This window comes from Chrysoperla carnea, chromosome 1 (assembly GCF_905475395.1).
Source record: "Chrysoperla carnea chromosome 1, inChrCarn1.1, whole genome shotgun sequence".
NCBI lineage: Eukaryota > Metazoa > Arthropoda > Insecta > Neuroptera > Chrysopidae > Chrysoperla > Chrysoperla carnea.
Genome location: NC_058337.1, coordinates 79441389 through 79468779, shown reverse-complemented (window position 1 = coordinate 79468779; position 27391 = coordinate 79441389). Strand labels below are relative to the sequence as shown.

At 28.5% G+C, this 27391-nt stretch overlaps 1 protein-coding gene across 1 annotated transcript; it reads left to right on the top strand.

Annotated features, from left to right (window-relative positions):
- Positions 1–313: 313 nt before the first annotated feature.
- On the top strand, positions 314–27175 carry LOC123305118. Its single transcript, XM_044886742.1, has 6 exons — positions 314–368; positions 8912–9036; positions 9387–9535; positions 13188–13337; positions 14818–14959; positions 26272–27175. The coding sequence occupies exons 2-6, from the start codon at positions 8913–8915 to the stop codon at positions 26730–26732; spliced, it is 1026 nt and encodes a 341-aa protein (XP_044742677.1). The 5' UTR covers positions 314–368; position 8912; the 3' UTR covers positions 26733–27175.
- Positions 27176–27391: the final 216 nt, after the last annotated feature.

Genomic DNA, 27391 nt, shown 5'->3' with positions numbered 1-27391 from the left:
AGTTATTTAAACATCTTTAAAAAAATGTCTATAACGCTTCGTCTAAAATAAAAGTAGTATAAAAAACATAACAAATGAAAGTGAAAGTCAAGAACATTATTATAATTTCTTTTAACAATAAAAATAGACATCATTTACAATCATTTATTTACAAGATCCTGTTCATTAAACTATTAACCAAACAAAAAATCCACTGTTTCATAATAAAATGGGAATCTCCCAATATTCATGTAATAATATAATGCCCCTACTTCAATTTTTTAGTTTAATATATAAACATTATTTCATTTTTTGGAGCTCATTGTTGTATAATATTAGTTCATTGGTGTTTGGTGTAACTTGGTGATTGAATATTGACATTAATCAATGTAAGTTTGAAAATAACTATTTTTACAATGAATCGTATAATCATAATTTGAAGATCAAACAATTAAATAGCTTCTTATACTTTGTTAGAAGTAACACTGTTAAATTATAATTATTGACACAAATATTTATACTTAGAAAGTGAATTCTAAATGTGTGATTTGTAAATATCATGTGTGATAAGAGAATTGAAAACTAACAGTTAACCATCCACCTCGTTGGAAAATTTCAATTTTTAAAACAAAGTCTACTGTGGTATAGCCTATATGCATTTGCTTGGTTTATACAGTACACGAATGGTGACTAAGAAGTAAATCGCAGTCGATCGATTTACCATCAAGAACACACGAAAAGTTTTTGCAAATTTTGTTAAACAAGCGATATGGCTATACATTTACTTAGTACAATTGTATAATAATAGAAAACTTCCTTACTTATATAATAATAGATATTGTGACTATATTCTAAAAACATCAACTTGCAAAAATCTTATAAAAAATGTTCAGTGAATATCTAAGAACCTAAGCTTTCAAAAACCTCATTAATGTTCAAAAATTTTAAAATTAATTTTTTTGTTAAAATTAAAACTTCATCTAGTTTTGCGAATTAGATATATATTAAAATTCATTATGAAACTAGGAAATCACATGCTTAAATGGGTGTTCTCTCATAGACATCCTCTGTGGGGGAAACTATCTAAAAAATACACATTAATTTAAAATAAACATTTCCTGATCAAAATTGGAAACCGTATTCAAAAGTAGATAAATTCTTTTATCGTGATAGACTACAGAGCAGATGGAAGTTATCCATCCTTAATAACTTTTAAAACAACCTTAAAGCTAGACATCTTCTGAAATGGCTGTCTAGTACAATATCACATCCTGGATCAAATAAGTCTCTACAATGTAGAAGTTCATTTGATTATACAACCCACATTAATAAGCTTCAGAACCTTAACTTAACCTTTTACAAACTCTTTCATTACTATGTTAAAATACCCTTAGTTTATTTTACATATTAGTATACGATATTTTTCAACCACATATTATATAAAATGGTAGCCGTCATACAATATTATATAATAATTTAATTATAAATTGAACAAAATCATTGAACGATAATAATTATCATCTATAAATATTTATAACTATGTTCTTATGAGCAAGGAACGAATAAAGTGTGTATTATATATTTATAATAAAATATATTTATATAATATATGTACATAACACGGGGTGTTTCAGAATTGCAAGGCACTAATTTAGCTCTGTGTTCAATGAAGTCTTTTACTAATTCTATGTCTATCAGTACGTAAAATCTTGGAAATCAGATCTTGAAAGCCACTGTAACAGCACTTTTATTGCTAGATTCCTAAATTAAAATCTTTAAATCTCAATTATCTTTTATCTTGGTCATAAACCAATTTGATACGTATGTATATATATGACTCTTTTTTTGTTTATTGTATCCTAGAGAGTACATACCTTTAATAGTGCCGTACAATACTGAAACATCCTATATGGGATATACAATACTGAAAATCCAAAAAGCCACCACTCTATCCGTATATACGTTTAAGCTCCCACGTGTCAAATATTAATGATATTAAATAAACTTTAACAAGAAAATAGAGCTTAAGATAGAAGGAAAAATGCAATTAATGTCTCCGACTTTTGATGGAAAAACATTTTGCAAAATGCACTTTTTTAATAAATATTTAATAAAGATCTGGAACTAAAGATGCAGAGTAATAAAACCCAAATATTCAATCTGGAAAATAAAGTTAATACTTCTGTCATTCATGATTTATTTTGAAAAATTTAATGTACAGTTAGAGTATCACAATTAATACTAGAAGCATTAGCATTTGTGAGGTTCTGCAACTTTAATTAATTATTATGTTACAAATTTCAAATATATATATATATAAAATAATTTAACCATCTTTTTGATTTCTAGTTTATGCATAATTTAGCTGAAAAAATGTTTATAAAACTATTGAATGTGCAATATGATTTTTTGAATCAAAATAATAATATCTCCACCAAAGTTAATAATTTCATGGTTGTTTTGAAACAATATTGGAAGAAGTTATTTACTTGTTTTAAGTATTAAGGGCTTAGCTATACATTAAGCCTTGGACTGTGTGTATAAATAACTGGACCAAGTAAATGAATCTACTCAAGTTATACTTTTTTTACTTGAGGAAAAAGGAAGGAAATGAAATTTGAAAAAAAAAGTTTTGTAGCAGCAAAATCCTTACCTTCTTTAATAAAGTATTAAGTTCGTGGACTCAAAAATATATTGACTTGTTAGTTATAAGTTCTTTACAGCGAACAATTTTTAAAAGCACTCTACATACGACATCATTATAACAATATATGTATGTATTTATTATTAAATCAAATACGTCTGTCTACCCACTTTATATCTGAGTGAACGCTATATGATTTTAATGTTTTACTATAGTACAGAGAAATTGAACAAACGATAATCGCCTTTTGCTTAAAGTTTTAGTACACATTTTCCAGACAATTTAAAGCTCACACAGGTTACCAAGGAAGTTACAGAAAGTCCGCCAGTTAAGTGGAAGAAAGTCAGAAACAATTCGACAGTGATTCAGTTATTTTGTTTCTGTGCTCTATATGGCTTTTGTTATATTTGAGTAGAAAAGGGGGCTGGAGTCATTAAATTTCAGTATAGAACTCCGATAGCAACTATTCATGCATGCGTGTATGTATGGGCTATGGAATTAAATGATGAATTTGCATGTTTTTTGGGGACACTGAATCCAATAAAACAGTCCCGAACTCCAAGTATCACCGAGGAGCCAAAAATTCTTAAATTATTTGTATATCGTTTTAAAAGTTTCGGTTTCTGTTATAGCCAGCTGGATAAGTTTATTGATATAATACTTCTGTCAGGCATGTATTTTGCATAATTTAGTGTCCAGTTAGAGTAACGGAAATAATACTAGAAGCATTAGCATTTGTGAATTTCTGCAACTTTAATTAATACTTTTGGATAAGCGAAGCTGACAAAAGCTGAAACAATAACAAAATAATGAAAGTCTTCATATATGAAATGGACATAAACCATACTCTGAACTGTGGAAGTAATTTTGGTCATTGTGTCCACACCACAAACAAATCAAATTGCTTACAGTGGTGATTTTTTTTCAAATACTCTTGAATGGGTATAAGATCAGATTTTATATTTAACTAATTCGTTTTGATTTTTCATTTTCTATTTATATTTAACTACAAAAATCGTCCACGCTCAATTATATTACTGCTTACGTGAAAGACTTGATTGTCATCAATAAAATACTACAACGTATGCATCACATTCTTATCTTATTGCATATTATAAGCTCTTTAATATTAAACATAGCTCTATCATCTAACTCATTTTATATCTACTTAGTATTAATTTAAATTGGATTTCTGTTTCGTATAATATGACAATAAAAAGAACAGTGTAGATAGTACATTTTAGTTTATAGAGTGCAAATTTTGTCAGTGAGTAGCATTGTCAGTGAAGCACTGCTATCAATATAATCACACATAGTAAAATTTCGAGCTAATTGCTTATTTTTAACCGACTTCCAACAGAAAGGAAGAGGTTCTCAATTCGACTGTATTTTTTTATGTTTGTTTCTTTTGACTGGGTGAACCGATTTTGATGGTTTTTTATCTATTTGAAAGCTGGTGCTTCCCGTGAGGTCCATTTTTAATTTGTTCCAGTTTTGACAATGACATTCATGTGAAAACCATATAAGTCTTAAATTCGCATTAAGTATGTGCGCGACAAATGGACGAATAACTTAGTATCACGCCAACCGATTTCGATGATTCTTTGTTTAGTGAAAAATTAGTGAGTGTACTTCAGATTTACTAAAAATCATAAATAAATAAAAAACTTTAAACAAAAAAAAACAACCGATTTCAAAAGAAAACCTATAATATCATGTAGATACAATTATTGTTATTTTTGGAGTCGGTGTCAGCCAAGTTAAAGTAGTAAACTGTTCTGTCACAGTTATTTCCTTGACTGACATCGACTCCAAAAAAACAATAATTGCAACGACATTATTTTATCGTTATTTTTTTACTTTTTAGTGCATATTGCTTTGTTTTGGAATATTTTTTATTTTGAAATCGGTACATTTTTTGTTAAAAGTTTTTCGCAGATCAGATGATGGCATAAGTTATTATGACAAGTTTTAGTAGTAACAGTGTTATTCTGAAAATTTAATTCATCAACAAATAATAATGTTATATCTGAAGGTGAATCTGAATTAGTGTCTGGATTTAATGTAGAATATAGAGCTGCTGGATTTGCATTGATTTTTTTAGCTGAATATGCCAGTATTTTATTTATAAGAATATTATTTTCTGTTTTATTTTTAGGTTCTAATTTATTTAGAATTTTATTTTTTTTTAAATTGGTATTTATTTCTTTTTTATTTATTTGAGTTCGAGGTACTTTACCTCGATATCGTTATGATAAGTTAATATATTTATGTTGAAAGAGATATTTACCAGTATCTTTAAATTATTTGATATTTGGGCTTTAAATACATCAAATAAAAAAACAGTTTTCCAACATATTTTTTAGTTTTCAAAGTAGAGAAGGAGTAGTAGTGTTACAGTTTTATAAGACTCTCTTTTGCTACTATTTACACTGAGAGTAGCAACAAATTTGTTACACAATTAAATTGCCTTTACAGTGTTTTTAATATTTTAAAGGTGTTTTCACAACAGCACAAATCGAAAGTAGAACTGTCTAACTTGTGTAGAATTGCGCGATAAAAAAGTCTTAATCATATGTATTTTGTAGAACCATTTTACATCAATAGAACTATGAAACAAGTTTCCTATAATTGTAAAATATGACGTAAGAATAGTCAGATTCGAATGAGATAAGTAGACTGTATAGTTATCAGTTATTGGTTGGTGCATCTCACTTGAGATCTTTGTATTTCTATAGTCTATTCATTTTGTTAAATTGCACTAGGTTTATGAATTGCAACAAATCTATTCAATGCTATGATGTTATGTTTTATTCGTTGGTACTTACAAAATTTATAGATATACAGAATGGTCAGAATATAAAGTTTTAACAAACAAAATTCAACGATTTTGAAAATTCAGGTTCCAATTAGTTATATGTGTGTTCATTTTTAGAGATTAATTTCGGTCTATGTACATATAATTATGTACGTAATATTTAGGTATACATTCAACAGATAATAAATGCGTATTGTATGGACTGAATACTGATTTCAAACATATTCGGAACATTATTATTTTTAAAAGCTTTTATTTAACTTGCAATGTATGTATGTATGTATGTTACGGTGGATTCTTTGAACTCAATTTTGAAGTAGATATCTTCAACCGACTGAGCTGAAATTTTGCATGCACATTTAGTTTGGAATGCATGGTATTCCTGTCCTGATTTTCCCATCGCTTACACCAATTTTATATGAATACATTTTTTTAGTCTTAAATTAAAAATTTTAATATAAAATACGTTTTAAGGGACAAGCTTTTAGTGTACTAAAAAGTAGAAAATAATTTTATCTATAAGTCACTCATACCCGAATATTTGGAGTAATTAGGCATGTGAACTAGATAAAGCGTTCCGATTCATTTTTGATACTTTAAATTAACCGCCTCAAGCTTTTACTAATAGTCAGGTATGAGTGACTTATAGATAAAATTATTTTCTACTTTTTAGTAAAATAAAAGCTTGTCCCTTAAAAAGTATTTTGAATTAAAATTGTTTTATAAGAACTTCTTTTAATAAACCCTATTTTCAAAGTTTTAGTAGTAAGTAAGTAGTAGACCGGTAGTGGTAAGATAGTAATACAGATCATAATATATTAGGGTACTTGATTTCTCGCATTTTCCTCCTCCTCAATATTTCAAAATTTTGGGTTTTTTTTTTCATGGCATTTTTTCATTTCATGGCATTAATCTTCATACTTTCGATTTCTAAGGGTTTCTTAGAAAATCAGGTCTTTATTATAATCCTTGAACTACTTGCAAAGTTTATGCCTACTGATTTCAAATGCTATCCTTCATTCGGTAAAATTAAAATTCATTCGATAAACAAATGTGTGTCCCAAAAAAACGTGGCTTTTTCTATGACGCAAGAATCTCGGAAATGTGTTATACTGGTAAATTCTGTGACACGTCTTCAAGGCAGAACTAAAAAATGGGGCACTTTGAACTATCCTCATCTTACAGTCTTTAAGAGACTGATAAATTTCGAGTTTCACTTTTTAGATAGCTGTGAAATAATAAACTTTGTATGTTTGTTCAACCAGTAGCTATACTTATTTATAAACAGTGCCTACCAATACAAATTATCAAGGGAACAAATATTTTGAAACGCAGAATGTTTCAATGAAAACTTAAAGTACCTACTCAAACATACTTTAAGTTTATTTAAAAACATATTTTATATATTAGTTGATTATTTCGAAAATAAAAAACCGGGAAAACTCGTATAAGCATATTTATAAGGGTAACGAAATTGCAGTGTTAATTTTCTTATATGGAAAATCTTCGTTTTTACACCATTTATAAATAAAATATACCAAGTTTAGTCTCAAGTTTGTAACGCTTAAAAATATTGATGCGACGAACAAAATTTTGGTACATGTGTTCATATATAATCATCTAATTAGTCCATTTTCGGTTGTTCGTCTGTCTGTCAACACGATAACCCAAAAACAAAAGGAGATATCAAGCTGAAATTTTATAGTGTGCTTAGGACGTAAAAAGTAAGGTCGAGTTCGTAAATGAGCAACATTGATGTATTGGGTCTAAGGTCCGTAGGGCCCATTTTTTTAGCAGTTAGATATATAATAAAAGTTTAAATATAAAAAATGTTCCTTGTCAAAAAATAAACAACTATTGCTTGAAACATTTTTCCGTAAAATTCACTGTTTACCCGCAAGGGCGCAAATTAGGGACATTTTTATAGTAAGTATTATAGGGGAATATCAGTTATGTGTGTTTGGTTATCTAAGATTGAATTGTCTTTTAACGTGACGAAAAAAAAAAACAAACAAACGATTCCATCATCAACACTGTCTATGGTATTTCAACAATTAACTCATCCAATTGTTGTTTTCACTTGTTTTAAATGGAATTACGTATTTTTTGTAGCAGATTATTGATATTTCCAAAAAAGCGAAGCTTTTGTTAGAAAAAATTTGACTTAATTTTTTCCTAGGCGTTAGTTTTTGCCACCTGCTTTTAAAGTTTTCATGGCGAACAAATTTATTTCAGTGAAGTTAATAACACAAAAAAATTGTGCCTCCCCCTCTGCAATTTATTGGTCGATACTTGTTAATGGAATGAAATGTAGAACAACAAAATTGGCCATACCTAAAAATTGCAGCCATTTAAACCACCGATCCAAAAAGCGTGGTACAAATTTGACCGCTATGTGTGTCTGCCTGCCTGTATGTGGCATCGTAGCGCTTAAATGGATGAACTGATATTTATTTATTTTGTTTCGTTTGAAACGTAATATAATGGGGAGTGTTCTTAGTTATGTTTCAAGTGTGAATTTAGCGTTCCTTACTTGAAACAACTAAAAAATAGGCGTTGATCTTCAAAATCGGTCCAGTTTGGAGAAGGCAAAAGGTAATTTAATGAGGAGATATGTGACAAGTGCGTGTTTAGGGTTCCGTAACCAAAAAATTTGTCGAGGATTTTTGAAATTTTGTATTTTAGTTTCGGAAAAAAGCTTTAATATCGAAAACTGCGTACATTTGAGAAAATTTTTGTATTGCATGTTCCAATTTTCTCTTTTTTGTTGGAAACCTCAAATTTGAGGGAGAAGGATAAACCAATTTTTCTAGTTCGATTACATAATCTTTCAAAAATCATTTTTTGTAAAAGAGGATATGAAAACGAATATACATGAAGATCGAAAACTTAATTGCGATATTAGAAATATTACACTTTTTTATGTATGGAAAGGTAAATTGAAAATTGAAAACAATAATAATATTTTCAAAAAAATGAAAGTTTCCCATGTGAAAAGAAATAAAGCATTGAAAAACTAATAATACAAAAATCTACACCAAGAGTGAAGGCATGAAAGATCATTTTCTACTTTATATCGTCTTCCGTGATGAAGAATACCTACGTGCTATAAGTAACATATGTGATTTGTGAAGAATGTGTAACTTATATTACCTGGGTAGGTCAAGTAACCAACAGCAGCGGCAGTTGGTTTCATTCTTATAAGTAATATAATTTACCGGTGTAAATAAAAAAAAAAAATTAACGGTACCAATGAAATAATAAAAATATTTCATTTAAAATTAACTTCCACCAGCTGACAACGATACACAAACGCGTCTTCTTCATTGTTGGTGTTGTAAAAGTTCTCGTTATTTACTTAGTTTTTGTAATGACAACTTTAAAGAGTTCTAACAAAAAATTTGAGTGTTCATTGTTGATAATTTATTTAAAACGAATCAAATAGAAATTTCGAATTTGTTTGTTAACAGAATGTTCGAGACAAAATGGTTATTTTTAGTGATAGCAACAATCCTTGCAACTTCGGTCGGACAAAATTTCAATTTCCATTCAACGTCACAAGATACTGATGATTTTGGTTCAGGTCAACGTTTAGGTAAGTTTTAATTTTTAATTAATAACTTTGCCACTTACCCTAGAGATTAAGATATGTTTGGAAAAATATTACCTTTCGGACAAATATATAAGGGCGATAAAATCACATGGTTTATGAAAACAAATAACATAACGAATTTATAATAAACTTAGAGAATTTTTAGCAGTTTAGGCCGAGCCTTAAAATAAAATCAATAAACCATGATAATGACCTAGATCCATTTTTTTATACACAAATTGTGTAAATATTTTTCAATATTATTATTGTGAAAGCGATCTCTAATTGAAAAAGAAAAAGTATAAAGGAAGAAAGATTATTTTGCATAATTGATTTTATTGTTTGTTCTATAGGTAAAAATTTATTGGATTGGGTTGGTTTGGGCACTGGACCACATGAAGATCCATATAAAGCTCGTACAAATTCAGCGTGTTTACAAGGAGATTTAGCTGAATGCTTTAAATCGCATGCATTAAATTCTTTTGAAGAATTCTTTTCAAAGGTATTATATTTTTAACATGTTTTTATTAGCTTGACCTGTATGTATGAAATGTAACGGAATCTTTCAACGTAATTTTCTCCAACTTGTAGACGTCAGATTGGCTTGAATTGAATTTGATAATACAATAATTCAATTTAGTTTAATTTAATATCCAAGTATCATGACCAGGATAGCCAGGATGAATATTATCTTAATTACTTTTATAATATTATCTTATTCTGGAAGGCTTGAGATCGAATCCCACCCAGTTTAAAAGTTTTTTAAAACAAATACTATTTTGATACCGAAACATTATTCAATACTTTACTTAGCGAGACTAAAAAATAAGAAAATCAATTATAGTTTTATAAAAAATAAGCTTCATTGAACAAAAAAGTGCATAATAATATTAAGAGGTCGATATCATTTTTCGTTCGTGCGATATAGATCAGGAAAAGAATGACCACAAAAGTCTTCTTCTTCTCGAAATTTGTGTTAATGCCTTGTTCTAAACATAAAACGAAAAGATATGCTGAAAATTTCGTTTTCGAAAATCGGACAAATTACAATAAATTCCTATACTGGGAATAAGTTGGTGCAACTAAAGACGTTTTTATACTTAGATTAGAAACTTTTTTCTATGCACAAGCATTCACTGTATTTCGATAAAACGCCCTTACAAAGTTAAAATATCGGAATTTTTCATAATATAGAAGTAAAACATTTTCGTATGAAGAAAATTGCATTGCTCTATCACGTGTAAGGCCTAAGCCGTGAGAGATTATTTCTGCACGTTCACACAAAAAGGTTCGGCCATCACAACAGTGTCCAATTTATTTGCTAGATAAAATGAGTTGCCTAAAAAAAGCCCTTGACTTGTATTTTCTAAAAAACACAATATTTTAAATGCCGTTAGTAGTTGGTGCGGATCTCAATGGGACTTTCGATTGGAAGATAAGAATGAAGTAGGATAAGATACTAATTTAAAATATTGACCAATTTATCAATTTTCAATTGAGACCGCACGTATTCAGATTCAAATAAGTAGGACATACCAGTTTTGTTCTGATATAAGAAACTCGATGCATTTCTCTATTTGTTTCTAAAAGAGTCCAAATATTTAAACCCCTTACTTTCAAATTCCTAGCCGCAATAGTATTTTATTTTACTTGCAATACAAAAGAAACTATTTTTTAGAGAATTTACAACTCGAGTTAAATCAGACAAATATACAACCTGTCGTTCTATATTTGGGTACAAAAAATATTAGTTTTTTTTATCATTTAATATTTATCATAAAATGTCCACAAATTTCCTAGTAAAGTTTGTTTCTTCGAAATTAAATACTGTATAATTCACAAACAAAATGGTCAAATCTCACAAAATACAATTTAATCCCTCCTAGATATACATATCCAAATAAAAAAGGGTTTATGAAAATAGGTATACAATAAAATTTATTCAAATAAATATTTCGAAGTAAGTTTTAGAATATATGTTTTAGAAAAATAATATTTAGGTTTGCATACAACAGCTGTCACACTACCTACTACGGTTATTTAAAGTTTTTACACATATATAAAAGATTAAATGTAAATGAAAAACTTTTCTGTTACACAAACTTTTATATAGATGACATTATTTAAAAAAACCACGACCGCATTTATACGTTTACACGTGAAAAGTCGAATTGTAAGTCGTGGCTTAGATTATTCATTAACATTTGTATAGTCAGTTATAATGCCTTTAATGTGTAAATGTTTAAATTGTTTCTGTATCATGTACGACGACTTTCGGTTATATCGTACAAGTTTTGAGCTAGGCTCACGGGCGTAGCTACCGCCGTATCAGCCGGTTCAATGATACGGGGCCCCCGGGCTACAAAGGTCCCTTACGTGTGTAAGCAAAATTTGAAAAATGCTACTAGGCTTGTCACAGTTGTCTATAGAGGCAGAAATTTTCCAATAACTGAAATCATCAGCTATAGATGATTTAATAAATCAATTTACCGAAAAAGGCAAGAAAAGTGTGTATTTAATTTGAATTGATTGGCTAGTTTAATTTCTAAGAGGAAGTGATAATCAATAAATATTTATTAACACGCTTTTATAAGCTTGGGCTGTATGTCTGTTTGTTTGTATGTATGTATGTATGTAACTATGTAACGGAATCTTTGAGCACGATTTTCACCGGTTTCTAAACATCTGATTAACTTGAAACTTTGCATACGTCTCAAGAACCGGTGACAATGCAATAATTCGTTAATAATTTCCCATTATCCTTGTTAGGGCCGCCAGGATAAATATATTATTTTCATATATCCTCTATGAGAGAAAGGGACAGAGCTAGTGCGCGATACATTTTAATACCACATATCCACAAAAACTAATTGATAAATCGTACTAAAAAGTATAAAATAAATAATAGTTTAAAAAAACTAAAAAACACGCTTTTATAGCAAATCGAACTAAAAACTTAAAAATAATTTTTAATAACAAAGAGTTTATATTACCGTAGCAGAAGGTTATACAATCAATCATAATTAATTACTTAAAAATAAAAATATAATAAAATTTAAGTTACAAACAGAATTATTAAATTCAGAGTTAAAAGCGTGGGGTGCATTTCTCTACATTTCCATAACTCTCCACTCATAGATAGTTGCCAATAGAATGATTGTACAACCTTTAATATGTCAAGCACCCCACGACTTTTCACTCTGAATTTAATAATTCTGTTTGTAACTTAAATTTTATTATATTTTTATTTTTAAGTAATTAATTATGATTGATTGTATAACCTTCTGCTACGGTAATATAAACTCTTTGTTATTAAAAATTATTTTTAAGTTTTTAGTTCGATTTGCTATAAAAGCGTGTTTTTTTAGTTTTTTTAAACTATTATTTATTTTAATTTAATGCAAGCATTTGGTTTTTCTTTGTGAGAAATATTTACTTATCATATGAGCCCCACAACTAATTTTGATACAGGGCTTCTCCAAGGCTAGACTCGAATAATTAGTTTGGAATGAAAGTCTTCTAAGGTTTATGTTCCTTGTTACTGATATTTGATGCCAAATATCTCCGAAATTTTTTTAATGTCATTTAATGTTTGTAGTTATTTGGACAGCATAACCAGATTCGTTAAGTATAATTGTGTTTCTGCATTTAAAAGTAAGATGTAGCAAGCAGATAAAAATTTGTCTCCGTGTTTCTTTGGCGTGGACCTTTAGACAAATCTCTCTGACCTTTCTTCTTTTAATGATATTAAATCTCTGACGCAAATTTTTAATTTTCATTGTTGTATTCTGATAAAAAAATTAAATAGAAAGTCAAATCTTGTGAATTTGTGTACACATGTTTAAATTAGTAAAATTTTTAATAAAAAAAGTTCTATTTTGGTCTTGAAACTTTTAGGCTAATATATAATTTTTATGATACACCAAGTATAGGATTTTTACCAAAAAAACCAAAAAAAGACAACATATTGAAGATATATTTTTATAAAAAGGATAAAGAAATAAATATGTCACAAACTATTTATTTTGCCTTCTTATTTATATAAATATTTTCTATATTCCTTCTTTCGTTTTGTACAAAAACAAGAAAAAGGAAGAAGTAAAAAAACAAAAAAAAAAAAAAAAAACTAACCCAAGATATTAAATTTATTATAGGAACGTTACGACTTAACAGAAAATGCTCGTGTTGTACGTATGCCCGTAGAACAATTACGCTCTATAGCTCAAGAACCATATGAGTATTCTTCAGAACCACGAGCTGATGATAGTGAATGGGATCATCTTGTCAAGTTTGCAATGAGAAAAGTAAGTATTATTTTTATATGATATAATCCAATATAACCAACTTTTTTGTTTGTTTTTTTAGCATTCAGTGTCATTTTTAGAACTTGATAATCATTGTATTCGGATGCTTTATCTGGCAATAAAGTAAGGTTTTCGGTATTTCATGTTCAAAAATATATATAGATATAAATCCTCTATTGAACTTAGGTATTCATTAAGAGAGTCAAATTTACAACATGATATATATTAATATCAAACTATCTCTATCAGAGCAACTATTATTGTAAAAATATCCCGAAGGAATATTCTGTATGAATTGCTAACATTCATTTTCATGAAAGTGTAAATACCTTAGAGACTTTTCACATTAATTGTAGAATACTATATATTTTTATTTCCATTTTCTAGTTCAGTTTATTAAAAGCATGAAAATGATAAAATAAGCACTGCAAAGACATGTACGTTTTTTGTACATCCCTTGAAAGAAAAATCTAGTCTACGCGCCAGAAATTGCGTACACTAATTAGTATTCATGTTGTTTTTTACAACAATTATTGCGTGGAGAAATAGTTAACAGAGTTTTTCCCTATTTGCCTTGCCTCATGTTTTCTCTCTTCACAGAACCCGAATTTAGTCTTAGTATCTTTGTTTGTTTCTAAGTTGTTTTCTGAACTAATAAATTTTCGCTTCACTGAAATAGTCATTCTTTATGAATGCAAATTCAATGCGTTCCATATATTTTTGATCAGTATAGTGTCTTCAAAATAACCGTAAGTTTGGAACTAAATTTAAATAGAAAAAGACTCAACATTTGAAAATGTTAATACCTATTTCATGAGCTTTATTTTTACATTCGATTTTGGCACCTATTCTATAACTGTGTGATTTTGCTTTTTATTGGTTTGACAGCTCTTTGATTCCGTTTTATCGATTGGTGAAAAATGCGAAACATTTGTGAGAATTTTTTTGTCGTGTTTTGCAAAAGTAGAAGACGAAAGTTGGATAATTTTCAGCTATTTTTATTACATGACCATGAAGTTGGATTAGTCTTATCGTAAACTTAAATATTTCTTAATTCCTTATCCTTTAAATATTCCTTAAATTAAAAAAGAGAGAGCCGTAATAGAACCCAAAAAATACCGCAAAGTTGAGTTCTATGCACACAAAAATGTTTTTTTTAATGAAAAAAGGGTTTTTTGTTCAAGGTTTTACAAATAGCGGCATAGTTCACCATATGACATAGATTGGACTATACCCTTAACAATTTCTCTTTATTATTTGTACATCGATATTACTTTTTTTTCATGTAAAAACAACATATTATTTACTTAATAATCTTTCTGACCAATGAAAATAAATACCGTTTGAGATCCTTTAAAAACAATGTGGCTACTTTGATATTACACAGAACCTAACATTATATCATTTTGAAGTCTGGTTTATGTTAAATTGTTTGCTCATATATATATATTTTAATAAGAAACTTTTTTTATATTGTCAGGTTGAAAAATTCTTAAAATCAACAGCATTAGAAGTGAAATTCTCTGATGAAGTAACCGAACATGGACGTTATTCACCACGTTTTGTTGATGAAATAGCTGATGAAATTGATATTATTGAAGATAAAAAGGATACATTATTTTGTAAGTTAATATGTTGGTTGGTGTTTTTAACTATTATTTTTTCAATGATTTTATAAATTGAATACAATAATCTCAGGTATTTTTTATGCGGATTTATATTGCATCATTACATTTTTAAATCTCGTTGCAGGATAAGTTTCATGCTTTAAAATATCGAATTATTATTTGATCCAAAAAGCTGACTATGGCTTTTATACCTTACAAAAATTGATTACATGTAAGGGAAAGTAAATTTATAAATTAAAATAGCATAGCAACAAGTGGAAATCATATTTTACTAAAATGCATTTTTTGCGCAGTATTTATAATACTAAATTTTTAAACGTAATACTGGCCCAACAATGATTTGTCAATATTATTTCAATAATTTTCAAAAATCAAATATTTGAGTGGGTGTGGTTTTCTTACTACACCAACAAAATTTTGATGCATATCTACTTTTTTATTATGAAAAACAGAAGACAATTGATTGACTCGACGGCACAGTTGACTTTTATAAACTTACGTATTTGTAGTTCGAAACTTTAAAATATGAATTATATAATTTTTCGGATCACGGAGATCCTCTTCTGCGTATCGGACGAATTTCGACAGTGCAGAGAATCTTGTTATTGAACTAAGAAAAAAGCAAGTATTCACCAATTTAAAGGTATAGTATTCATCCCCCAATATTGCCCATCACCTGGCATAAGTAACCATAATTTTAATTCAATAAAATCATAATAACATTATGATAATGAGTGCTAGGAATTTGGTTTTTCAAAATCAAAAAAGTTATATTAAGCTTAAAGGACTTGGAATACTGTACATAAGAGACAATTTCTTTTATTTTCAATTGTTGCATGTACCTAATAGCTGTTATAAAGACAACATTACTTTTATCTTTACATTTTTTAAATCTATGTGATTACAGAACGGATAAAGGAATGAACTTTATGGAACTGATATGTAAGAGATGTTGTTTTAACTCTTCTCTTGAACTGATTAGAATTTAAATTATGTTTTAAACAAGCAATTTTAAAAATTTCAAATTTAGGCTTTAAACAAGTAATGATAAACTGTACAGACATATTGACTACGCATATCAAACTTGCGTTTTAGAATACATGTTGATGATGTCAAATTTAGAGGAATTAAATTTCGTGCTGGGCAGTATGCTTGCGTTTATTTAAGAACAGAAAGACGTTTCATATTTTGTGCATTTCATAAATTTGGAATCACTAGGTATGCACTCTTTTTGTTAATGTGCGATTAATTAACCGGTAGATAAATAAAGAACACCAGCAAAATGTAAATTGATGAGGTAATATCTATATATCTGCTTGTTCCTAAAAGCAAACTGTCAAACAATTTGGCTCCAAATAATGTCATCAATGTAGGTACGCTGTACAAATTTAGATTAATGATTTCATGTCATGCCAATTGGCATGACAGTTTGTGTATAGCAACTGAAAGTAAATATCTTATCAGTGTATTCAGCCCTTACACATCCACCAAACCTTTGAATACCGATATTTTGTTTCATTATTTTCATCTTTGTATTGATAACTTAACAAATCATAATTAACCGAAAGTGGCATAGATTTTTGAATCCTGCCAATTTCAGCTATTAAATTTACGTTTTCAGTTCTTATATAATTACGGTTTTTTGATTTTTTAAATTTGATTCTTTATTTTACAATTTTTAGCTAGGATTCTCAATACCTAATCTATCATGCTGCACTTAACATAGTTTGTCGACCTTCAGTTTTTTCTTTTTCACAAAATAGTTACTTGAGATCCCGATATTCAATTTTCATTAATGCCATATCTTCAGTGACCCTCGCAAGATAATCGATTGATGTAAGAATAATCACATTATTTGAGAACTTTAAACTCAGCCTACAACAAATTGACAAATAAGGCCGATTCTTAATATTTTGCCTAGCGTCAGAGATGGTTAGAGTTTATACCGTTTATACCCATATTTTCATGAAAAAATTCGCATTTTTACCTTTGTCATTATTTTGATCATGAAAATGCGAATTTTGTCATGAAATTTGGTATATAGGTATAAAAAGTATTCCATACAACTTTTTTAAGCAGCTTTTTTTCGATATCTCTAACCATTTCTGACGCTAGGCAAAATATTTAGAATCGGTCCTATTTGCCAATTTGTAGTAGGCTGAGTTTGAAATTCTGATTTCGGTTAAGTATCTTAAAAAATGTGAGTTATCATCCTATATAACTGTGCAAAATTTCATTTCGATATTCCTATGCGACACACTGTATATAGACTGGTAAACACATTACCTCTCCTTTGTGTCACGCACTCGAGAAAAATTGATAATTTACTTTAGAGATACACCAATTTGAACCATTGTCCTGATTTTATCTTACTAATGGATTCAAATATTAGACTTTGATATGGCAGTCAATCACTCAAACGGACATTGATGAATGCGTATTGAAATACGAGATTGAAAAAGTTAAATTATTAAAAACTTGTGACATAAAACCCTTTTTCTATTCTACAAACATACATATTCAATTTTATAATGGTTTTGTTCCTGCCAAAAATATTCATTCACATTTGGCTTAAACTTATTTATAATTTCAAACACATTTTCTTGTGTGCGTAGCTACGTTAAAAACTTTTTATCAATGCTTCTTGCTGCTTATTTACATAAAAATAACATTATTTGATGATGTTGTAAAGTTTTTTACGTACATTTTATTCAAGATCAGTCAAAGGTGAGTGAATGGAACATGAAAATCCATTATATCATTTTATGTTCGTAAGTTCAAACAAAGCAATATTTTAAATTTTAAATTAGTGTTAAGCACGGGAAAATAAGTATAATGAAAGGAATATATTTTGATATTTTAGAGGAATAATATTTGGATTTCAAAAATACATTATATAATGAAAAATTTATTCTTTTATTTTGCAATGTACAGCTTTTGTTTTCCAGTTTTGTTTGACAACAAAACGAATGACTGTTTTGTCGTTTTTTTAATCCTCATATTCATTGTATGCAAAACTACTACTTTTACATACTACTACTTTTATGATTTTTTGAAATTATAGAAAATGCAATATTACCTCTATAAACATGCGTAATTTTTTCTGTTTTCCACAATGTTCTCAAAATTATATTACTTATATGTGTATATGTATATTCTACATAGTGGGAAATAACAGCTAAATGTTTTTTGCTCTTTTTACTTCACACCTCTAATAATAGAATTGAGTCATCGCCATCAACGTTAGAAGAAAGCATATTCGCGGACGATTGTTTTGTTCAGAATGACAATTTTTTTTTTACTTATCAATAGAAATGACTTTGTTCACTCCAAGGATATTATGTAATATTCTTCTTTTTCCTTCTTCTGTTTCTGTTTCTGTTTCTAATGATATTGTGCTTTTCGACAAAAACAAAAAAAAACACTTATTATATACTCCTCTTTATATTCTAGTTATAAAAGCCATGTATACTCCAATGAACGAAAAAAATCTAAATATAAACTTTCACGTCTAAGCACAAATCTTTCTTAATCAAATAAATTGATATTTCTAATAGTAAAAAACTTATGCACACTTTTAAATAAGAAACAGTAAAAAGTTTCGATCAAGTTACACTACTTTGAATTTTCTTTCTAACCGACTTCAAGATATGAGGAGGATTTATATTCGACTGTATGTATTTTTATCCGGCTGTTAAGAAGTGGTTATGTTTTTCGCGCGTATCTTATATGTTTGTAAATTTTTTGATTACCTCGTATTTTCTAAACGTCTCGATTGATTTCGACCTCAAAGATATCGTTATTTTCTTTCTTAAAAGCCAATTGTACTTAGATAGTAACACGTTAATAAAAACAAAAAAAACCAAACCTATCGAAGTATCAAAATAAAAGAAATTAAACGGGAATTACTAAGTTTAAATATACTATCATAAGAAAGATAAATATACTATCATAAAAAGTATACTATCCAAAAAATGAAAACCCCACTGCGTTAACTAACATCTAAAACACAGAAACAAGTCTAGTAATTAACATAGCAACTTAAACGGTCGAGGTCCATTAATATCTAGACCGGCTCAAATCTTTCCAATAATGGTTCAATTATGTTAATTGATTTATCGGCAAATTGTAGACCGATTTGGAAACCCTTGTTTTTTGCTTGAAAAGGAATACTTTCCAATTGCTCCCACAATTGTTTCAACCAAATCGGTTCAGTAGTGTTTTTAAGACATGTATAAATGATTCATTGGCGTCGGCTGCAAAGCGTTATGACCCACAAGAAAAGTATTGATTGGGGTTGGAAATTATTTTTAATTTTTGTGTAGTTTTCTATTTGTTGCAAAAAAAACGAAATTTGTTTTACGAAAACGTTTATGCGAAAATGTGTTACATTTCAATAAATTTTTATGCTTGATTTTGTTTTTAAAAGAACCTAAATTAAGTATCTGCAAGAGCTAGCCTAGCATAAGACATAATATTCAATAAACTGTGCCTTCCAAATTTGCAGCGTATTCTAGCTAATTACCTACTTAAATCTCATCCATAATGTACAATAAACATTTCTAATCATTTATGATATCTGTACCTACTCTTATTTGGTGTGTTACGACATTAACAAAATATCATTGATTTTTTTACATGTAATCTGTGTCCAACAAGTATTTTCGGAGAAAAAACCTAAATGTGTATAATAAACGATACTATTTACTAAATATATCTATCGATTAATTTTTTTTATATATATATACTAGTAGTGTATAGAACATTAAATATCGAATGTAAACGATCTCGATAAGTTTTTTTTCAAATAAAAAAAAATTTATAGCACAGGAGCTGCGTAAGCTAAGCAAATTCCCTCAGGGATTGAAAAAATAACACATTTTTCTTAGAATCGAATATTGCATTTTAATTTTTCAAAAATTTTTATTGCGAAAACTAAGAGAAAAAATCACAATAGCACCCCTTGTTTACATATCGATTTTTCTCATTAACAAACTTGACCTTTTAAATACCAAAACCCTTCTTAGGCCCAAATTTCATTCAAATCCCTGGAGAGGGTAGAAACACATAAATGTATAGACACATATGGTTTTTTAACTTGACATTTGCAAAAAAAATCAAATGCAAAAAATTGTTTCAAACATTTGAAGAAATTTTTTGAAAATGCTATCATCAGTACAAAAGCAATACCTCCAATTCATTCGGAAATTCGCTAAAAAACTGCTAGAGCTTAATATTAACATTATGTTGATAAAAGTCATAAATTATTTACTCTCATTCAAACATAACACGTATTGAAATATACTCATGTTATATAATATAGTGTAGGTAATACTGTGCATAAAATATACTCACGAACAATAAATAGGTGTTTTTAAACATATTCAGTTCGAAGTTCGAAGTTTTTAATCTATATGGGCTCATAAATACATTGCTGCTAGATTTGATCTACGTAGATTCAAAGTCTTCGTTTACCCGTTCCATTTTTAGCGGGAGCTAATAAACTACTTTATTAAGATTTTATTTTGAACAAGCTTTTGCCCACGGCTTCGCTCGTGATTATGATTCATTTTAAGGTATTCCATAAATGATTCATTTAATGAATCGTTGATTCATTTAGAGAACCAATTTCAAAGACTTAGAGAACTAACTTTAAAGACTTAGAGAACTAACTTTTCTTACATCACCTTCGAAAACAACGTGACATTCGTCCATGGAGTTCGCTGTGCTCCTTTAAAGAATGAAATAAAAAAGTGACATAGTATACTTTTCTCTCAATTGCTTCTGATATTGATTCATTTAGTGAATCATTGATTCATTTGGAGATCCAACCTTTATCATACCTATCCCCTCTATTAACTGCAATATACACAATGTCAGCTTTGAAGACCCAAATGCTACTCTTTAACCCGCTTGTCTTCACCTAGCCCGCCCCCTAAATGTCATCTTTACTTACATGCCGTTGGAAAATAAGGTGACATTTGGTGATGTATTTCGCTGTGCTCCTTCAAGGAATGAAAGAAAAGTGTGATACAGTATACTTCTTGTAATCTTGTAATCTAATTGAATTGATGTCATTTTTCTTCATTTATTATACTTTTTGCTCGTTAGTGTAGTGTATGTTTACCACAAAACAAAATATTAATTTTATTTTGAGAGAAAAATTCAGTAAAATTATTATCAATTGAATGCTGATGTTAACAGGGTATTTCAACTATGATGAGAGAACGTCTATTTTTATGCCTAGCTGTAACGTGCCGTTTCACCCACTTATAAATTAAAAAAATCACTGATTGATAATTTATAATACTTCGGTATTGACAGGGTTTCCCTAGCTCAGCGGTAAAGCCTAACGCTTATACCATTTCTCGTGAATCAGCTGAATAAAAAAATCATATAAAAAACAATTTATATTCAAATCTGGTAGTTCCAGAAATTAGTGCGTTTAAACAAACAGACTATCAAACAAAAATAATATTTCGGTTTATTATAGTACCTAGTATGCATATTTTAATTGAGATACATCTAAAACTCCCATTGGATTCGTAAAGTGCGCAGACCTCTGATCAGAGCCTGTATATAGTCAAAAAAATTTAATTATAATGACCCAACTCTTCTTTAAACAGATCTATTATTTATCTACTTATTTGTTACTTCGTCTGCAATTGGAGCCGTTTTCGATCATGTGATATAAGCTTAAACAATTTTTTGTTTGTTTCTAAATAAATTATCCCATTTTTTCGTTAGATTACGTCAAATTTATTTTAAAACACATACCTGTTCAAAAAATACTCATGGCTAAAATTTTTCATACTTTTTTTATTCAGAATTAATAAAAAAAACATTATCATTATTACATCACAAACATTATGAAATCAGAGACATGCAAATGCTGTTGAGCAACTATCTTACAAAACTTGCTAGCTCGGATGATTAAGCTCTGATCCGTAAAGCCCGTGGTTATAATTTATTATTGCACAATTTTCGCTTTCGTACTTTTAACAAAATCTGGTTGCACGATAAATCAATAGAAAGTTAGAGACATCATTTCAAGGTGTAACAAATATAGGTACTCAAACAATTTTCTTTGAAACAGTTTGAAATTTTATGTCAACAAATTTAACAAATTGTATTATGGAGTTATTGAGCCATGACATTAATTTTTTGACACCCGATTCATAATTTTGTAGAATGTAATACAATTAAGTCATATTTCTATGATTGATGATAAAACTAGAATGCATTTTTTGATCATATAGCAGTTTTTTATACTTGAAAGTCATTTACTTGTTCAAAAGTAAATTGAAATTTGACACTAATTGAAAGAATTTGATGAATGTAAATAATATAGTTTTTATGAAGAATAATTAATCAAGTTTCTATAATATGCTAAAAGCATTAGTTTCATTTATAATTCAATACAGAAAATTATTTTAAAACAATAGAGAAAATTATTGCTACAACGCATTGCCTTTATTTTTCGAAATTATAATTGTTTTATACTGTTTATAATTGTTTATATTGTTTTATACCCTGCATACATATCGACAGTGTGTCCCAGAAATCCTTAGTCTGAAACATTATTTTTTAATTCAAATTGATACTACAGAAGTTGATTATAGAGATAATTTTAGGGCCAAATTTGATGATTCTATTCCTATTTCATAATAAGATATTTTATTAGCAACCACTTCCGACTTTAAAGTTCTCTTCTACCTCTTTCATCTATCTCGGATTAAAAAAACGTGTAAATTTTTATGACCGTAAGAATCGAAATAAAATTCAAGGTCTTTTGAGTATTATACATGACATACAAGTTTTATTTGGGAAATTTTTCTTATCAAGCTTTATCTATGTATTTCCTACTAAAAGGGGTTAAGGACTTCTAGTTACTACTGTATCAGATAATATGTACCATACTATGTGAGAGGTATATAAGGTTTAGAATGATTAACTTTGCTAGTACTCAAAAGTATTGATTGTCGAAACTAAATTAAGATACAGGTGTTCATAAAATTTAAATAGTGTTGTATGAGACTTTTTTCAACATAATTTCAAACTTTATGAAAAAATCGCGAAAAACGATTTTTCGAGTACGAATATCTATGAACACGATACATTTAGAGCCTAAAAATTGAGTTTGAATTCGTTAATGACAGGGCAATTGGGTTTTGTGTCCGTTGGACCCATCTTGTAAACCGCTAGACATTTAAAAGCTAAGTTAAAAAATGTTTCTTAGAGAAAAATAAGGAACTTTTATATGAAACATTTTTTCGTAAACATTATTATTTACAAAATACATCCGAAAATTAAATACGAGAACATTATATTCAATATATACAATATAATACCTTCACCCAATTTGCTCCTACACACGTAAAACAATGTTATTTCAAACAAAAGTTGTCAAACAAACAAACTTTTTACGTCCTGAGTACGCTACAAAAATTTCAGTTTGATATCTTTTTTCGTTTTTGAGTTATCGTGTTCACAGACATTCCTACGTCAACAACTTTTGCTACTACAATCGATAGTTTCCAGATACAAGGATTTAAACAACTAAATTGTAAATTATTTTTGTTTGTACTATTTCACGAAAAATCTTAGCACATATACTTCCGAAAACCTTGCGTCTACTCATTCTGGTTTTACTTCCAATGAAATCCCTATCTTGCGTAAAGACTAATTTGGTTGTTGATAATATTATTAAATAGATGTATGGTAATTTGGGGCCTGGGATGTTCTTCATGAAAATTTTAATTTGCTATTTGATGCTTAAATTAACCTTATATTATAATAACAACAGTTATAAAAGTAGGTTTCATTACCTCTCCTTCATTCGTTCAACAAATAATGACTGTTTATATACAGAGTGTTGTAAATTATCGAACATCAGGAAAACGGCAACTAAGGGTTGGAATTGTAAGAGGAGAAGTTCTCTGGCGTTTTTCAACAAGAAGTACAACGTTAATTATCATTTTAAGAATTTTTCGGCTAATATAATACACATAATTTTTATCTATAATAAAAAAAGTTTCAGGAAATGAAACTATTTACTATTAGTCCACTTTTTGCTGAGTTTAATATTTACACACAAATTTACTTATTATTTTTTTCTAGTCAATTTAATTTTTACAGTTTGTTCGAAATAAATTTTAATTATAAAATTTAGATTTGAAATGTTAAAACTTTGAACGTAAATTTCTCTTTAAATTTTAATTTAGCGAATAAATGGTCGGCATTAAATTGTAGTCAATTTAATTTTTTACAACTTTGCATATTATAACAATTTCGGTTTTCTTGATATAATTCGAGAAATTCTTAAAAGAGTACTTGCCATCTTTGAATTTCATCCCCCGGTCATTTCTCTTATGTCAACTATTTTTAGACAATTTGTACATTGCAAGTATTTTTAAAAACTCTTGAATTTTGTTTTTGAAAATTGCCTATCCTTTAATTCTATTGATGAGTATTTTATTTTTGATTTATGTTACAAGTTAAAAGTTAGACCACAGCCATGATACTCAGTCAGCTTAATATGTAATACCTAGAACATTGAAATTATGGTTATTTGTGGTATTCAATGATATTTTATGAACTCGACGAACTAAATATCAATATATTGGTGAATATATAAACTATATTCTATAACCAACATATAAAGTAATTGAAACCCGCTGAAATATTTATTTGGTTACTGCGCCATCATAGTTATTGCAGTTATTGCCCAATTTTTTTTTATTAGGTATTTTAAGTTCTTGTGCTCTTTATATGTAGGTGTAGTTAATCTACGTATTGAAAGGAATCTAGAAATTAAGGTTATCCTGGTAGACAGAGGACTCACATGACAATGATGACAATGTTAACTAAGTATTTAGTAGAAATGCATGTGCTATGTAGAATTGATTGGAATTGTAGAATTCTGTGTAGAATTAATTAGCTACTATTTAAGGTAGACATTGCACATTGTTTCCAATATGCTATTAATTTACTTCTATAGTTCATCTTTCAAAGAACTTAAATATGCACTTAATTACAAAATATCTTAATTAATTTCTCCATCTTGATCTACGTTTCATATTGTTAGTACAAACTATTTAATATCTACTCGAAACTGTTAAATTTACTTTGAAGAAATATTTCGACTTATTGGAATATTTTTCTTTGAAAATTATTTATTAACCACTACATCTTATTTAAATATTCATAGTTATGGGTGGCTGTATTTTCACAAGAATTTATCTAAATTTTCCCCAAAAAATTTTTCTGAGAAAATACGATACATAATTATGTATTTATTTATTTTATTTTATTAATTTCGAAAATTACTTGATTTAAAAACATAAGTTTTACACCTTTTTGTAACTTAATTTGAGTCAGCCCTGATAGCTCAGTTGGTTAAGGCGTTACTAAGTCCGTTCGCGGTGTGCCTAGGGTAGCGAATTTGATTCCCGCCGTCACAACAAAAATTAATTTAATTAATAGTTGTAATGGGCTGGTGTAGTGCATGGTATATGTATGAAGGAGGTGCACTCAGCCTCTGAAAATAATTGAAGAGCTGATAAATGAATTTTTCAGCGGAAAAGGTGGTAAAAAACATATATGGTGTCATAATGGGCACTATAGCCTAAGTGTGTTGTTCGTGGACAGTCAATATAACCTAACCTAACTTAATTTTAATTACCAAGATTTGAGAGTTTGTGGCATATTGTTACCACATACGATGATAAATCTTAAACAGAAATTGAAAAACTTATTTGAAGTTTTGAAGCCTAATTTCTGAGGGTTATCAATTGTTAGCGAAACCAAAGTAATATTTGGGAGATGTAAGTCAGGAATGTAATTGCTCCCGTAAAAATCAATAAGAAACAAGTATCACCAGGTCGATCCAAATTCAAAGTCATCGTATACAATTATTTTTTAACCCCCGAACAAAAAAAGGGATGTTAAGACTATTAACTTTAAGAGTCAAGCCTGCTTATAACTGCTATATTGATTATTTCACGACATTAGTGTGAATATTAATAAAATCAGCTATATTTTCACCTTTGGATATTTTACATTTTCTTATTCACAATTATTTTAGCTAACATCTTAGAAAATTGTAATTTTATTACGTATGCATATATGATACTATAAATGAGTATAGGATATGAAACTTTATCATCCTGAGGGTTTAATACTTACGATGCATTTATAAATCCATTAACCGTAGCCAATAAATTTGATGTGCTTTCTCTACTCTCAACAGGTTTTATAAAATGCATTCAAATTTTTTGATAACTAATTTTTTCATTTTGTTGCAGCTCGAAAACGACTTCGAAAATTATTCATTCCATTCTTAATCGTCTTAAAATTATTCAAGTTGAAATTATTATTATTTTTACCATTGATACTTGGTTTGGCCTCATTTAAGAAATTATTAACATTTTTGGCAATAATAATACCAGGATTAATTGGTTTCTTCAAACTTTGTAAACCAGATTTAGGACAAAATACATATTTTGGTAATGTCCCACAATATTCTATTAATGGACTTGGACATTTGAATAGTCAACATTTATATAAGCCACAATATAATCCTGCGTATAATAATTATGGACATGGAGGATATCATAGTCAGAGTAATGGCGTAGCATTTCGTGAAGATCCAGGACAACATTTAGCGTATAGTGGTTATTCAGAATATCGTTCTGCAAAGACAGATGTCAGTGCCGTTGGTGTTCCAGAAACATCTAGTAAAAAATCAATTTTACCTGATTCATAAACTAAAACAAAATTAAATCTGCTTAATTAAGCAATTTAGGGCTATGATAAAATTATTTATGACATATCTATTCTTTTGCTGACTATTTTAATTTCTTCAAATAATATAAATCAAATATTTATAGATTTAAAAAAGTGAAGAATTTTTTAGACTACCCCTACACAATCTATTTTTTCGAGGAAACATTCAATGCCAACCTGTTAACCAAATAAACAAAACCTGCGAAACTTAACTTCTAAAACTACCCACAACACAAGACAATCATTTTTCTCTTATTTCCAGAAAATCAGTTAGAAATTTGTCCTGTTTGTTGAATATACCATTCATCATTCATCTTATGGATAGAACACTAATTTTTATAGCATTTAAATCTGTATTTTTTCCACTTGGAAAAATATCATCTAGTCGTAAGAATTCAAACAAACAAAATATCTATAGCTACAAAAACCATTTAATGTTGTGTAAAAAAAATCAATTCAATAGAAAAACCAGTTGTTTTTTCTATTACACAAATATTGAAAACATACCTTCACACATATTTAGAATTGAAAACAACGTATTTTTCCAAAGAATGTGTATGTTTCCTACATTTATTTCGAAAAATACTACTAATACAAACATAAAAATAACTGAATATTTCCAAAGTAACCGTTTTTTCC